This window comes from Enoplosus armatus, chromosome 3 (genome assembly GCF_043641665.1).
Source record: "Enoplosus armatus isolate fEnoArm2 chromosome 3, fEnoArm2.hap1, whole genome shotgun sequence".
Taxonomy (NCBI): Eukaryota; Metazoa; Chordata; class Actinopteri; order Centrarchiformes; family Enoplosidae; genus Enoplosus; species Enoplosus armatus.
This window is the reverse complement of record NC_092182.1, coordinates 18,428,073-18,441,455: the sequence shown is the minus strand read 5'-3', so window position 1 is coordinate 18,441,455 and position 13,383 is coordinate 18,428,073. Positions and strand designations below refer to the sequence as shown.

General features: G+C 39.8%; 2 protein-coding genes across 2 annotated transcripts in view; one reads left to right on the top strand and one right to left on the bottom strand.

Moving 5' to 3' along the window:
• Window positions 1–3,872, bottom strand: part of LOC139282321 (R3H domain-containing protein 2) — a 54,534-nt gene extending 50,662 nt beyond the window's left edge. Inside the window, exons 1-2 of the mRNA XM_070901950.1 lie at window positions 3,811–3,872; window positions 3,397–3,449 (exon numbers count right to left, since the gene is read on the bottom strand). The gene's annotated coding sequence lies outside the window, so the exon portion shown is untranslated. The remainder of the gene's footprint in view (window positions 1–3,396; window positions 3,450–3,810) is intronic.
• A 2,499-nt stretch (window positions 3,873–6,371) lies between these two features.
• LOC139283289 (inhibin beta B chain) lies at window positions 6,372–8,013 on the top strand. Its single transcript, XM_070903286.1, has 2 exons — window positions 6,372–6,744; window positions 7,232–8,013. The coding sequence occupies exons 1-2, from the start codon at window positions 6,372–6,374 to the stop codon at window positions 8,011–8,013; spliced, it is 1,155 nt and encodes a 384-aa protein (XP_070759387.1).
• The last annotated feature ends 5,370 nt before the right edge of the window (window positions 8,014–13,383 follow it).

Genomic DNA, 13,383 nt, shown 5'->3' with positions numbered 1-13,383 from the left:
TTTCTCAAAACACTGTTTTCGGGTGCCTGGGCCTAATACTCACACTAGATGGTTGAGGACATCAATCTTCCAATCTTGCTCTAAAGCACTACAATTTGAGGCAGCAAACAGGCCAACATCCCTGTAAAAACACTTTGGGTGCTGCAAGTTTGTCCGCAACGTTTGTCTGCCACTTAAATTATATGGAGCAAATCTTAGATTTGACCCTTGACAATAAGCAAGGCAATGTTTTCCTGAAGCTTTGGAATAGAGTTGTTCATGTTTACATATCTGTCCAGGCTCATATCAATGGGCTATTTATTCTGTTTCTGAATATACAGTATATTTCACTTTAAATTGTATTTAGCATAGGGGCAGCATTGTGCCTCAGTGGTTAGCACATCCACATTCTCCACAGTCAACATTTGTGGATACTACACAACATAAGCAGGTAAAGAAAATGGATGGATGGACGGACGTTTAGCACAGAGCACTGGCCTTGTATCCTTCCTTACTTAAAACGAGAACCTGACCAACTCTGCAATCCTAGCATGGCCCTGGAAAAAGGTTTGTCTTAGGTTGACCCCATGACTGGGATAAAGCGGATGGCATGCACTAATGCCACCTAATGCCTCAAACCAAGTCCAGCAGCTTCTTCTGCATTTTTGCAGCCAGATTTCCTTTTTCACAGGACAGTACAAGAAGAAAGCAAAGGGCTTAGAAACAGGAAAGTGAAAGGGGAGGAGTTGAGCAAGGATCAGTAGCAAAAGATACCACTAGAGCTGCAACAACTGGTCGATTAACAGAGTTTTGGACTGTTGGTTGGACAAAAGCAGCAATTTGAAGGTGTCACTATGGGCTCTGGGAAATTGTGATGAGCATTTTAACATATTAGTGACATTTTATAGACAAAATTATTCATCGTGACAGTAATCTGCAGGTTAATCAATAATGAAAACAAGCATTAGTTGCAGCCCAATCAACTAACTGTACAACTGTAGTCCCTAAACAAGCATATAAGTGAGGTAAAGCTATTAGGAGACCGTAGGTTCTACATTGCAAATTTACAAAAATAGGACTTTCTTATTTACTTATGATTTAGCATGAGTTGAAGGAAGCCCAAATGTTTGAATAAATAAAGAAGTCTACAGATACTCAGTCTAAAAGTGCTTTTTCCGAGCAGATTTACTGACAAAACAGACACTTTCTTAACCCCTGCTTGGATCCTTTGATCCAACGGTAAATTTCAACATGTGATGAATTTTCTGTTCTCTTTCTCTTTGAACTATCATGCGAAAACCCTCCAGCTTTACTGCAATTACAGTGAAGTCAGTCAGGCAGCTATACCCAATCTGAGGCCAGGCTCACGGCCATGCAACCAGTCACCTCTTTTCTGCTCTGATCAATAATTTACATCAAAGCAAGCAATGAAGGAAAGACATGGAAACATAGGATTAGCAAACAGTGAGAGAGGATGACATCAAGAGAAAGGGAGCTCAGAAAACAAAGAGAACAGAAAAAGAAGAGGGAACAAATAAAGATGGAGACACACAGAGAAACAGAAGCAGGAGTGGTTAAGAAAGAGAGAGATAGGAGCAGCAGCAACAGCACCACGCTTGGTGCTCTGGCAGAGATCTATAAATAGCTCTTCAAATCTCTCTAGAAAAAGCTACTCTTCTGCTTATGCTGCTGCAAACAGAGATTCAGAGACAGGAGATGATATGGTACCTGGCTGACAAATAAATAGAGACCCTGTTATTGGTGTTATTGGATAATAGCTGCCTATTTCATTAGCCCGTAAAACACAGTATTAAAACCACATCGACCATCTTGGCTTGTATAAATATTTGATCGTAGGAAGTGAATACAGTAGAAGCAAGTAGGTTACCTCCAACACATAAAATCACATGCTCTACTGGGGTATGAATAAAGAATTGTTTATAGTCACACATCTTGAAAAACAAACTAATGCATTAAAGTATTGATCCTTCAGAATTGAATAAGCAATGCAACATGAAGATCTGCAAGCTAAAGGATATAAGGGGGGAAACAAGTTGACAGGGAGGCAGGATACTCCATCTTTCTCATTATTGGCCTTAGCAACAGTAGACTGTTGATTCAATGACTCACCTCTGTCAGATCTTACTATAGATAAGACTTTTCTCAATGATACTGCCCTTAACCCAGCAACAGGACTCAGTATTATTTAGGAAAGATAGGTGCCCAATGTAAAAATGCAGAGAAAAGAGCTGTAATAGGGTCACATCGGGTACAAAAAGAATCACTAAGTATACCCATGCTTTAAACCAGAAATACTGAAATAGCTCAGGAGGGATACCTCCTTAACATTTCCTTAATCTCACGCAGAACAGTCTACAAAGGAATAGACAAATTGTGATATTTTGAAGATAATCTCAACATCAAAAGTGACTATATTGGCAGTCCTTGCCTGCCACTTGCCAATTCTCGGCATCACATGACTGGCCAATGCCAAGTGATATGAATATTTATGTTTTCAGACACACATGCCGTTTTCCCAGAGCAGATGTTTGAATCACAGCTCCGACAGTCTGTGCTGTGATCCCACCTAGTTTGACACAACAGTCTTGCTATCTATTTTCAGCTCGAGTGTCAAAATGTAGAGCTAAAGCCAAGACACAGAGGCCGATGACCATTTGTCAAGTATTTCTTGCCAAACCCAATTTCAAACCATGTGTTTTACAAACTAAGGATTGGAACCCAAAGTGAGTGACAGGCTTGTTTCTGTTTCATCTCAATAAATCAAAACATAATTATGCCTCACTGAGCCAAGGCTTAAGACTATAAATATTACCTTAGTTTGGAAGGTGGCAAAGAAAGCCTAAATTTAACACAGTATGAACTTCAATGTTATAGTGCAATAAAGACAGCCCTGTAGTGTAATCTAATAATTTTTATACTGTTTTCTAAATCAGCTCACTTTGATTCAGCCTCATAACCCACCATTCAATCACTGATACAAACTATTGGTTTGTAACTTTCGGTTAATTTGTTATTACATCTACACCTTGTTTGCTGACGTTCCTGATCAGTGGACACACACACACACACCAGGGTGTAATGGCACAAATATCACCTTGTTGTCACCAGCTAAGGTGGGCTTTAAGCATGATTGCAATGAACAGCTACAAACAATTTCCAATCACTTCATTCTAATCCAATCAAATAATTTATCACTTCATTCCCACTCACGCATTCATTCACCGAGTTCCAGTAACGTCTCTCTAGAAGGATAAAATGTTAACATGGCCATCTCGTGTCAGGCATGGAGAACGCGGACTTTAAAGATGGTGCTAAACGTTGTGATACATATCTGACTAAATATCATGGACCACCGATTACAAGTTGCATCAAGTCATCTTAAAATGTTCAGCTCACCGTTTTGCTGGCCGTATGTCACGAGTCCGTGAGGAGAATCCTTCAAGTAGTGTCTGAAGAGAACAGATGGCAGTATGGTCAGAGCCGTGGCTGTGCAGTTGACTGAAAATATTAGCTTGCCCACACGCTAACAATAGCTAGCTCACGGTATTAGCTTGCTTCCTCCGAAGAGTATAATTAGCCACCTACAGCACCTAGCCACCTAGCTAATGTTAGCCCGCTAGCTAGCCCTTTCTTTTCAGTGTATGCTAACCACCCAACGTTCACAGAACCTAGCGTTCATATTACAACTGGTTTGCCAACAAAGTAGCATGTGTTTACAGTACGGCGAGCTTTGTTATAAACCTGTACCAGCACTGTCAGGTCTCAAAATAAAAGGTGCTAGCTGGTTAGCGAGCTTTCCGAATGACTTACCAATGCTAATATAATGGTGCTGCTAGCTTGAGTTGGTTCACTGCGACCCCGACTGTCAAAATAGCGCCGCGTGAGGGGAGAGCGGCATGAACGTTAACGGTAGTTAGCAAGCGCTGAAGAACAAGGCAGTCGAATCCGTTACAGGAGTACTGCTAAATAACAACAAAACGCCAAAGAATAAAAGGACACAAATTAAAGAAAAAAGAAACAAAACGCTATTCCCCCTTCTCGGCTCCGGCTTGTGTGTGTGTCAGCGTCACTTTTTTCCCCCTCACCGACAGTTTACGTCAGCGGCGTACTTCACAGTCGCAGGGAGACGTTCAGGATACAGTAAACTTCTTTATGCATCATCAAACCCAGTATAAACCACAAAATGTAAAACTTTACATTTGGTATGAATAAGAACACACATCGGGTACAAAAAGAATCACTGAGTATACCAGTGCTTTAAACCAGAAATACTGAAATAGCTCAGGAGGGGTACCTCAGGATACAGTAAACTTCTTTATGCATCATCAAACCCAATATAAACCACAAAATGTAAAACTTTACATTATATTTTTTATGAACATATGTCATTGAAAGGTGCCATTGTTGTCGTCAGTTTTGACAATAGTCATCTTTGGTTGGAAAGCAATGAAGGTTTATTGGCATTATGCACTGCAGCATTTTATGAAGGCATATTGTTCTACAGAATATCTCCCAGATACCAGGTGTAATCCATGTAATACATAGAGAATATCATAATGTACTTACTTTATATTAACATGATCAGAACAACATATGAGTTATAACCTCATTTTTCAACCTTCCTTAGGAAATAATGCATGTTCATAATTAGGTTAATACATAGGATTTCTTTACTTTTAATTTGTACACTTGTATTTTACACAGTATTTAAAGGCAGCAATACACAAGTAAAGTCTCTTGTAGTTCCTAAAATTGCCCACATGTCGGCAGGCAAGTACTTCTATGCCATAGTAAAGGCCTTGTCGCTCAAACTCGTACTCAACCCATAGGCAAAAAAACATCCTACATACTCACTGTAGGTGCCATTGTTATAACTTGTATGTTTTAACGATACACTTTACAGTTCTGGACAAGTTCTGAGAAAACTTGATTGTCAGTACAGCTTATATTAGGCTATATGTGTCCATGTGGAAGGCTATGCACTCATAAGGGGTCTTATTTTAGGACAACACATATACACATGATAGAGCACTTTTCAACATATTATTACACATTATGTGTATATAACTTTTAAGAGATTTTGAAAGCCATTTCTCTTCCTGGGGTCCATAGCTGCAGGGCTCCCATGTTTGTGAAATGGTAGGCTGTAACATATTAGCAACATGTTAAAACATTCAAGATGTTAACTATAGTGTGCAGGTCCACACTACACTCTACAGTAGCTTTCTTGACGCTCTAACTCCTTACAAAGTAACTACTACATGGCAACAGAACATAACTTATATTGTTAGGACATTATATGTCAACATGTGGGCTGTAGGCCAATATATCACATTTTCTGGGCAACCATGCCATCTCAGCAGATTCGCAGTGCAAAAAGGCCACACATTACAGCTCATCAAAAGCTGGGCAATTTTGGTGAACTGGTCTATTTCTGATTTTTTTTTTGGCATAAAATGCCGTGAGAACCCAAACAGACAAGACTTGTACGTGCAACGGCATGACAAAGAGTCGTTCTTCTTTTCACTGTCTCTCACTCTCTCTCTCTCTCTCTCTCTCTCTCTCTCTCACACACACACACACACACACACACTCACACACACTCACTCTCACACACACACACACGAGGCATCATTTTATAGTGTGATATTATGCCACCTTGCAGGGAACATGACGGAACGCGTTTCAAATACCGTGCAGTTGTCCCCGCCTCATAGCCTCGAGCACTATTGCACATTGTAAAACTAGAAGTTCAATTGTTTGGTGGCTACGAGGCCCGCGCATTCTGCAACTGGGTTAAAGGGCACGGGATTTCAACTTTGATCGGCAAGGGTGATGGCAGGTTGCGTATCGCTCAGTTGCCCTGGAGAGGACAACGCGGCACAGAAACTACCTGTTGTGATAAACGTGACCTTATTATATCCAGTTTGTCCTGTCACCTAAATGCAAAGCAGCGAGTGTGATTCTGTACTAAGTGTGTCATTGACTGAAGTTTTATTGATTCCAGTGTACCACTAATCGTCTCCTTTCTCCGTGTCAGGTGTGTGGGCGCGTGTTTTGCGTGTGTTGTGTGAGTGCGTGTGTTGTGTGAGAGACAGACGGATTCTTTGCCAGTAATTTCCTCGGTGCCCCGATGCGCTCATTGGTGCGTCCCTCCAACGTGTCACCAGTTTTGGTGGATTACCCCAGATATCTTTACCATCAGGAGGGTGAAACACCAGTCATTTCTCTCAACTCCTGTCTCCACGGTGTTCAGCTGCTAAGGAGGACCTCCGACGACATTTGGGAAACTTGTGACTTCCAAAGAACAACTCAGGAACAAGGACTTGAAGATTTTTATTTGTTCTTTTACGCACGCCGAGCACAAAAAAATGCATTTTTTTACTTCAGAGTCAACTTCAGAGACAGCGTCGTTTTCATTCCCAGCGTTCCTGTTTTTGGCACCCTTGTTGATGAAGGGTCTCTGTGTCAGTGGCTCTCCGGGCTGCGCGTCCTGTGGCTTGCCGGCCATGGAGAAAGACGCTGAGCAAAGGCTGATGATAGAAATCGCCAAGCAGCAACTGTTGGACAAGCTGCACCTGAAAGAGAGACCAAACATCACTCAGACGGTGCCCCGGGTGGCGCTCCTCACTGCGCTGCGCAAACTGCATTCGGGGCGCGTCAGACAGGATGGTACTCTTGAACTAGAAAACAATATACCTGTCAAAGATCAAGGCTATGAAATAGTGAGCTTTGCGGATATAAGTAAGTTTGGTATTCACCTTTTACATTGTAAAGCTGTTTTTTCCCTGTATGGCGCTAAAACACCACGAGCGCATTTTGTGTGCAACTTACACATCAGTGCGTAAAATGCACGTAGGTCAGGGTTTCAGCGTGCCTCGTTAACTAGTTTAGTTTGATGTACTAACGTGGTAAAAGTTTAGGATTATTATATGTATCTGTCACACATTTTTAGATTTAATCATGCAATGTCTGCAGGGCTTATTGATCTGATCTGTAAACGCGCAATATAAGTGAAGACCATTAACCATTTATTGCAGCTTAAAAGGTTAAACCATAGTGATAAGGTAAAATGCTTGAAATAGGTGGAAGTAGATTGACTCAGCCTCTATTTTTACACGAATCTGCAACATGGTTTAAAATGATTCCCCCTTTGCTTGTGTAACACAATCTCTGAAATTACCAAAATACTAAAGGTCTATGTTGTTCTTAAACTGTCATTGAATCACAGATGAGACAGAGAGTGGTGATAAGGCCAGCCTCAGTCTTACCTTCCAGTTTCTGCAAGAACACGGCCAGAGTATCCAGGTCCTCCAGTCTTCTCTGTGGATCTACGCTCGCTCCTCTGAGGACCCCCACCGAGACTCCCGCCTCTCTGCCCGGGTTTTCCTCTCTGCAGATGATGGGGCGTCAGGCTCAAACCGTACCCTGGTGATAGAAAAGATGCTGGAGGTCCAGGAGAGTAACTGGCACACCTTCCCCATCACCCGTACCCTGCAGGCCTTCCTGGACGGAGGCCGGCGCCGGCTGCGGTTGGAGGTCAGCTGCTATGAGGATGGGAAGAACCTTTGCTCCCTGGGTGGTTCGGCTGACACCGCCAACCAGCCCTTCCTGGTGGCCCAGGTGCGTCTCCGTGACGACCACTCCAAACACTTAGTCAGAAAGCGCTCATTGCGTTGTGGTGACGATGTAACCGTGTGCTGCAAGAGAGACTTCTACATCAAGTTCAAGGATATCCAGTGGCATGACTGGATCATTGCACCTGAAGGCTACCATATGAACTACTGCATGGGTCAGTGCCCCCAACATCTGTCTGGCTCCCCAGGCATAGCATCCTCATTCCATGCCACTGTCTTCAGCCAGCTGAAAGTCAACGGCATTAACACAGCTGCATCTTCATGTTGTGTTCCCACTGAGCGTCGGCCACTCTCCATGGTGTACTTCAACTCCCAGCACAGCATTGTCAAAACGGACGTCCCTGATATGATAGTGGAGTCTTGTGGCTGTACATAAAGGACAAAGTATGAAAGATGTGGTATAGTTAACATAGAGTTGTTTTAACACGGGAAACTTAAAATAATTATGTGTATTGTAGACAGACATAAAGATACAAACACACATGAAGAGAGGAGATGACAATGGAAGTGTTTCTCTGTGTTTAGATTACATTCGGGAAATAGTAGGCACAAAGAAAAAGAAATATTATAGGATAAGCTGTTACCGCAGCACTCAGGCATCAAGAATATATAAAAGATTTCAAGATTTAAATCACTAGATTTGTATTAAAGACACAGTATGTAAAGAGCTAGTTGGACAGAAAATGTTGTGTGCCTAGAACCAGCTGAAATAAGATTATACACAGAGTCTGAACGCAGACACGTTTTCATCCATATGTCAGAGGCATAAAGTAAAAAGAGGTTCAAAACTGAGCAACCTTAACATATGGCAGACCCAGCATAGATAAGAAAGGTGTGATATTAAAACATTTATAGTGGTGACAAGTGGATCAGGCCAGGGCTGATTGAAGTGGAGGTCACAACAAACACAAAGAGATTAATATGAGGCCTTCACTGTCGTGTCAATTTTAGAGCTGCAATCTTTTTTCATATTCGTCATATGCAGGTTATTTATTTTGTATTGCACAATTGCTGCTGGGATTCAGTTCAAAGTGTTTTTCGGGATCTCAGGAAATTCCATGTAATAGTCACAGTGTCCACATACAATATATATATACTCTAAATACCTTTATACTATTTTACTGAACTGTTATATTTCCATGGCTTATCGTTTCTTGGCCTAACTAAATGTTGCCATTTTAAAGCAAGGCAATGAAAGAGATCCTTGATTTAAAGTGTGCCTTCTTCATTAACTAGTGATGACAACGTGCAACTTGGAGTATCAAGTCATCTTGGTCTAAATACCAAAGAGAATCTAATGAGAATATAACTTCTATTTTTTCCATGACTGACTAATGCGGTCTTTTTATGTGGACCTGTGACACAATGTTCATATGGACTCTTATTTGTATTCTGATAATATGACTTTCTTTTTTTCTACGTCCAGAAACATTTTTATTTTATTGTGAAGTTTTGGTTAGAAGCATTTTTTTTATTACAGTGCAAGAAAACACTGAACTGAAACACTTTGAACAGGCACAATCTGCCCTGAGTACTGCTTGCAGGTTGAAATATGTTGGATCAGCATCTCCACTGTATTATTTACACAAGTCGGCTAATCAGTTGGGTAACTATGGCTCTGACAGTGTATAAACCCAAGGTCATTTCTCAGCAGCATAAGCAAACATTTAGCTATTGCTTCAGTGTCAGGTAATGTGAAGGTCTGTGAGGCAGTTGGGTCAATGAGCGTGTGCCATTGCACGTTGGCATTTATATCTCTCAAAGTCTAAAGGTTTCTGGGGAGATGTAAAATTAGAGGCTTTCCAGCAGAAGGCAATCTGGTAATCATTTTTGGGTGTTTGAAAAAATCTTCCTTGTATCCCAATTGTACAATTTATAGTAATTATAATTCTATTCTGATCAGAATCAGAATCAGAAATACTTTATTGATCCCTGGGGCGAAATTATGTTTGTGAAGTGTTATGTGAAGTATATTACTTTACTCACAGCTAGGGGAAAAACGCAAACAATGGTGCGACAGTTTGCAAAACAAAGAAGCTCAGTAATATATTCTTGGAAAAACGCATTAAGCCACTTTTTATGAGATTAGCTCATTTTAAATTGGCAGTACTGCTACATGCCTTGTGTCATTTCATGTTGGAAAGAATAATATACAGCAATAATTTCTTGTATTCAAACTGCAAAAGTATTACCCTTCTAGTACCAAATAAGTCTATAGTATAGATTTGAGACCCAGGCCTTGTCTACTTCTCGCCTATGTTTACACCAAGCAGTGTAAAAGTCAAAGATCTTTTCTGCTTTCTGGAAGACGTTTCATGGGTTTGTCTTGTCTATATTATACTGCCATGATACACAGGAAACATCTCCAGGCAATAAGTGTGCCGCAAGAGATTATAACAAGATTTGTCGTTACATTTTTGTCCAAATAGCCCACAAACTTGTTTCACCTCTCTCTGTTGCCTTTAAAAGCTGTATTATTTCTTCAGAGTTCAAACCTATGTGAAACAATTATATTGCTAGAGTTTATTGTTTATTATTTTATCTTGTAAGCACCCCTTGTCCTAGGACTCAATGTGACATTGAGGTGCCACCATAACATAACTTACTAAGCACTTTATCACCTACTGTATTTTTATAGCAAATTTTGCTTGAAGGGTCTATTACTTAAAACTCAGGTGGGCACTACGTAGAAAATGTAAATAGGCCTACAGAAAGCAAATGTCAATCCGCTTATTTTCTTAAGCTCTAGTTGTGTTCAAATGTGTGGCATTGCTTGTGTTTGCAGAGCACACAGACGATGCAGGAATTTCTGATACTGTAACTGGTGGAAATGGAGCCAGAATTTGAATTTTGTGTAAATTGTGTGTTAATTATTGTCTTTATTTTAATATCATACTATATTTTATGCATAATGAATGATATGTAATAGCAATTAAATGTAAAACATTTGTCATAATGTGCTGAAATGATATGATTGCAGTTAAAGTATATTTTTAATAAATAAATATTTTAAATCAACCTAGTTATTTCCATTATATTTTTTTAATCATTGTATCTCTCTTTACTCGCACCGCGCCTTAGAACAGAAAAATAATCATCATTATAAAAAGGTATACAACAATACATCATTAAAAGAATTCTTTGCATGTGAAAACACACTCATCAAATTCCAAATTTTAGTCAGCATGAGAAACAAGTTACCTGCCATGTAATCACACTGCCACTGTCTGTAAGGCAAAGGGCGTGTTTGCTCATACAAATAGTAGAAGTGGCTTTATGGACTGTCCGTGTTTGGTGTGTAAACAGTTGTCACATTCCCTTGGCATGCTGTCATTTTCACATCATGCATTTGCATCTGGGATTGATCACGATCTATAGTATAGAAGTAAATAATCAATTTCACAAAGAAAGCGTAAAGTATCTATTTTATGTTTCATTTTGGCAAGCTTATGAACTGTAAAAAGGCACAAAACTAGAGAGAACGTGTGCCCTGCTATCTTTCTATTATATCAATACAATAGCACACAACCACGCATCATTATATAGTGAAACGTGATCGCATATTGACCAGTAAAGGTTTCTATGTGTAAGATATGAATAAGATATACAAAATCGAGCATACACATATAGTATATAAGCCACTGTTCCATGATTTAAAACCATCACACAGTGAATGTCCTGAAGATCAACTGCAAAAATCCCTGACTTGCACTTTCAAAAACAGTACGCCAAAACATAACGTCCTTTCCTGCCAAAATTTGTCAACTCCCCTTGTACAGCCAACAGCGGTGCTGATGTTACACCATACAAAATGGACTATAATCAGTGTCTGAGGGTAGTCTGGCACTAAAAATGTTTTTTAGATTTTACAAGTTGTTTGTACATATTCCTGTCCAAGTTACTGGTGGTCTAATATGTCAAGGTCATCAGTGATAACTCTGCTGTTACACATTAAAATATTTATGAGTCCCAAAGTGATTAATCCTCTTAGTGGATATTGTCATTGACAGCAATACTTATGACAAGAAGAAAACTATAGTTCTGTTGTTTTGAATTACATGGTACAAAGCACTGTCACTGCCACAAAGACTGAAGGAGGCTGAAGCAGGTGTTTCATGTTAAATAGTATTACTAGTAATACCTCAACATCTTACATATGACGGAAACTCAGAAAACAGGTAGGTGTTAAGTGTGTCATGTTTGATATGAGGCTGCAATGACATTTCTGTAATGCTAGCAGAGAACTTGTGTAAAGCCTTCATCACAACGACAAGATTGCTAAGCAATAATGTGAGGTAGAGGTATGCCCCATTAGAATTATCTCCATTCTTCATCAAAATGTCCTGTTGTCTACTCTCAGTTGCTTAAAAGATGAACATTTTAAGAGTTCGAAAAACAAATGTGAAATTATTGTGTGTTGTGATCATTTGTGATAAGATGGTTGAAAAATATATCAGTATATATATTGGGGAGTGTGTATCTTCCATTCAACATGGTTAGCTCCACATAACTGTGAATACTTGGTTACAGCCATTCATCCAAATAGGTTTATATGCAGATTTGTTTTTGACCCACCATAGACACACTAATCAGTACAATACATCTTGCAGACTCACTACAAAATCGATTTATCAATACCAGTCATGCCTGCCAAACGAAAGTACGAGAAACTCACTTAATAAGTTAATTAGCAATTAGCTATGCTAGGGTCCTTTTAGCATCTGGGTTTTCTTATACCTAAGGGCATTGTTTAATAGTGAGTCAGTAAATGTCAGATATAGCTCTCTCCATTAATCCATTTCTGGTCATAAAACATTCTTTATTGAGGCCTTCAGGTTTGATATGGTCCAGGTATTGGGCATCCCCTTCTGGGGTAACAGTGAACTGTTCTAAAATGAATTAGTTTCAATAGATCTTGGCTTTTCTAATGGAATAAGATGAGTGCCGAACAAAATAATGATAATTCTTGACTACATGGTACATAAAATCTTGAGTAGTTACCAAAGAACCAAGTAAGGAACCAATCGGAAACGAATTAATGAATGGCATATTTGGCTCTTTAGCTGCTAAATGATCCACTATGTTCATGAGCTAGTCACTAACTTTGACAGTTTGACTATAGTTTCTTAATAACCCTGAAAGAACTCTAAAATAGATAATAAGTTACTTGAGCCTGCTCAACATTACACTCCCTAACTGTGTCCCAATTCAGGGCTCACCTCCTTCAACAGGCACAGCCAAGTAAGCTATGGTGTTTGGTGAACTGAAGGCTAGTGAGCTGAATTTTCACCCTAAAATGTGACTGTTGGATTCACCACAGCATCTTTACAAGTTCCTGCTCCTAGCCTCACACAAACACAATCTAATGGAGTTTTAGAGCAGTCATCTTGAAAAATGGCCAACAATGTGGTACACTTCGTCAAGTACCATAATAGCTGCTTTTATAGCGTGAGTTGTAAGATTTTGCTTCAATGGCAATTAGCAAACCATGTACCAGGTTAATAAGAACGAGCAGCAATAATTAAAGTGACCAGCCCACTGTGGATTTGGAGATGTGGAGGTCTGCAAATGATACACTTCTTGGGCAAGGACACATTTCTTGGCAGCTATTTAAAAGAGCCTTTGAAATGGCCCAACCTGATGTGATGTATTTGGATAGGAAATGTGAACCTTGAAGGAGACAGCCCCTGATCTGGCACTGAACAAACTTATAAAATGTCAGTTCACCCAAATCACAAAGGTTTTC

Excerpts from the sequence above, each read along its gene's own strand:
- LOC139283289 (XM_070903286.1), top strand. The coding sequence starts at position 6,372 with ATGCATTTTTTTACTTCAGAGTCAACTTCAGAGACAGCGTCGTTTTCA. Across the intron at positions 6,745-7,231 it reads AGTGAGCTTTGCGGATATAA|ATGAGACAGAGAGTGGTGAT; the intron begins GTAAGTTTGGTA and ends ATTGAATCACAG.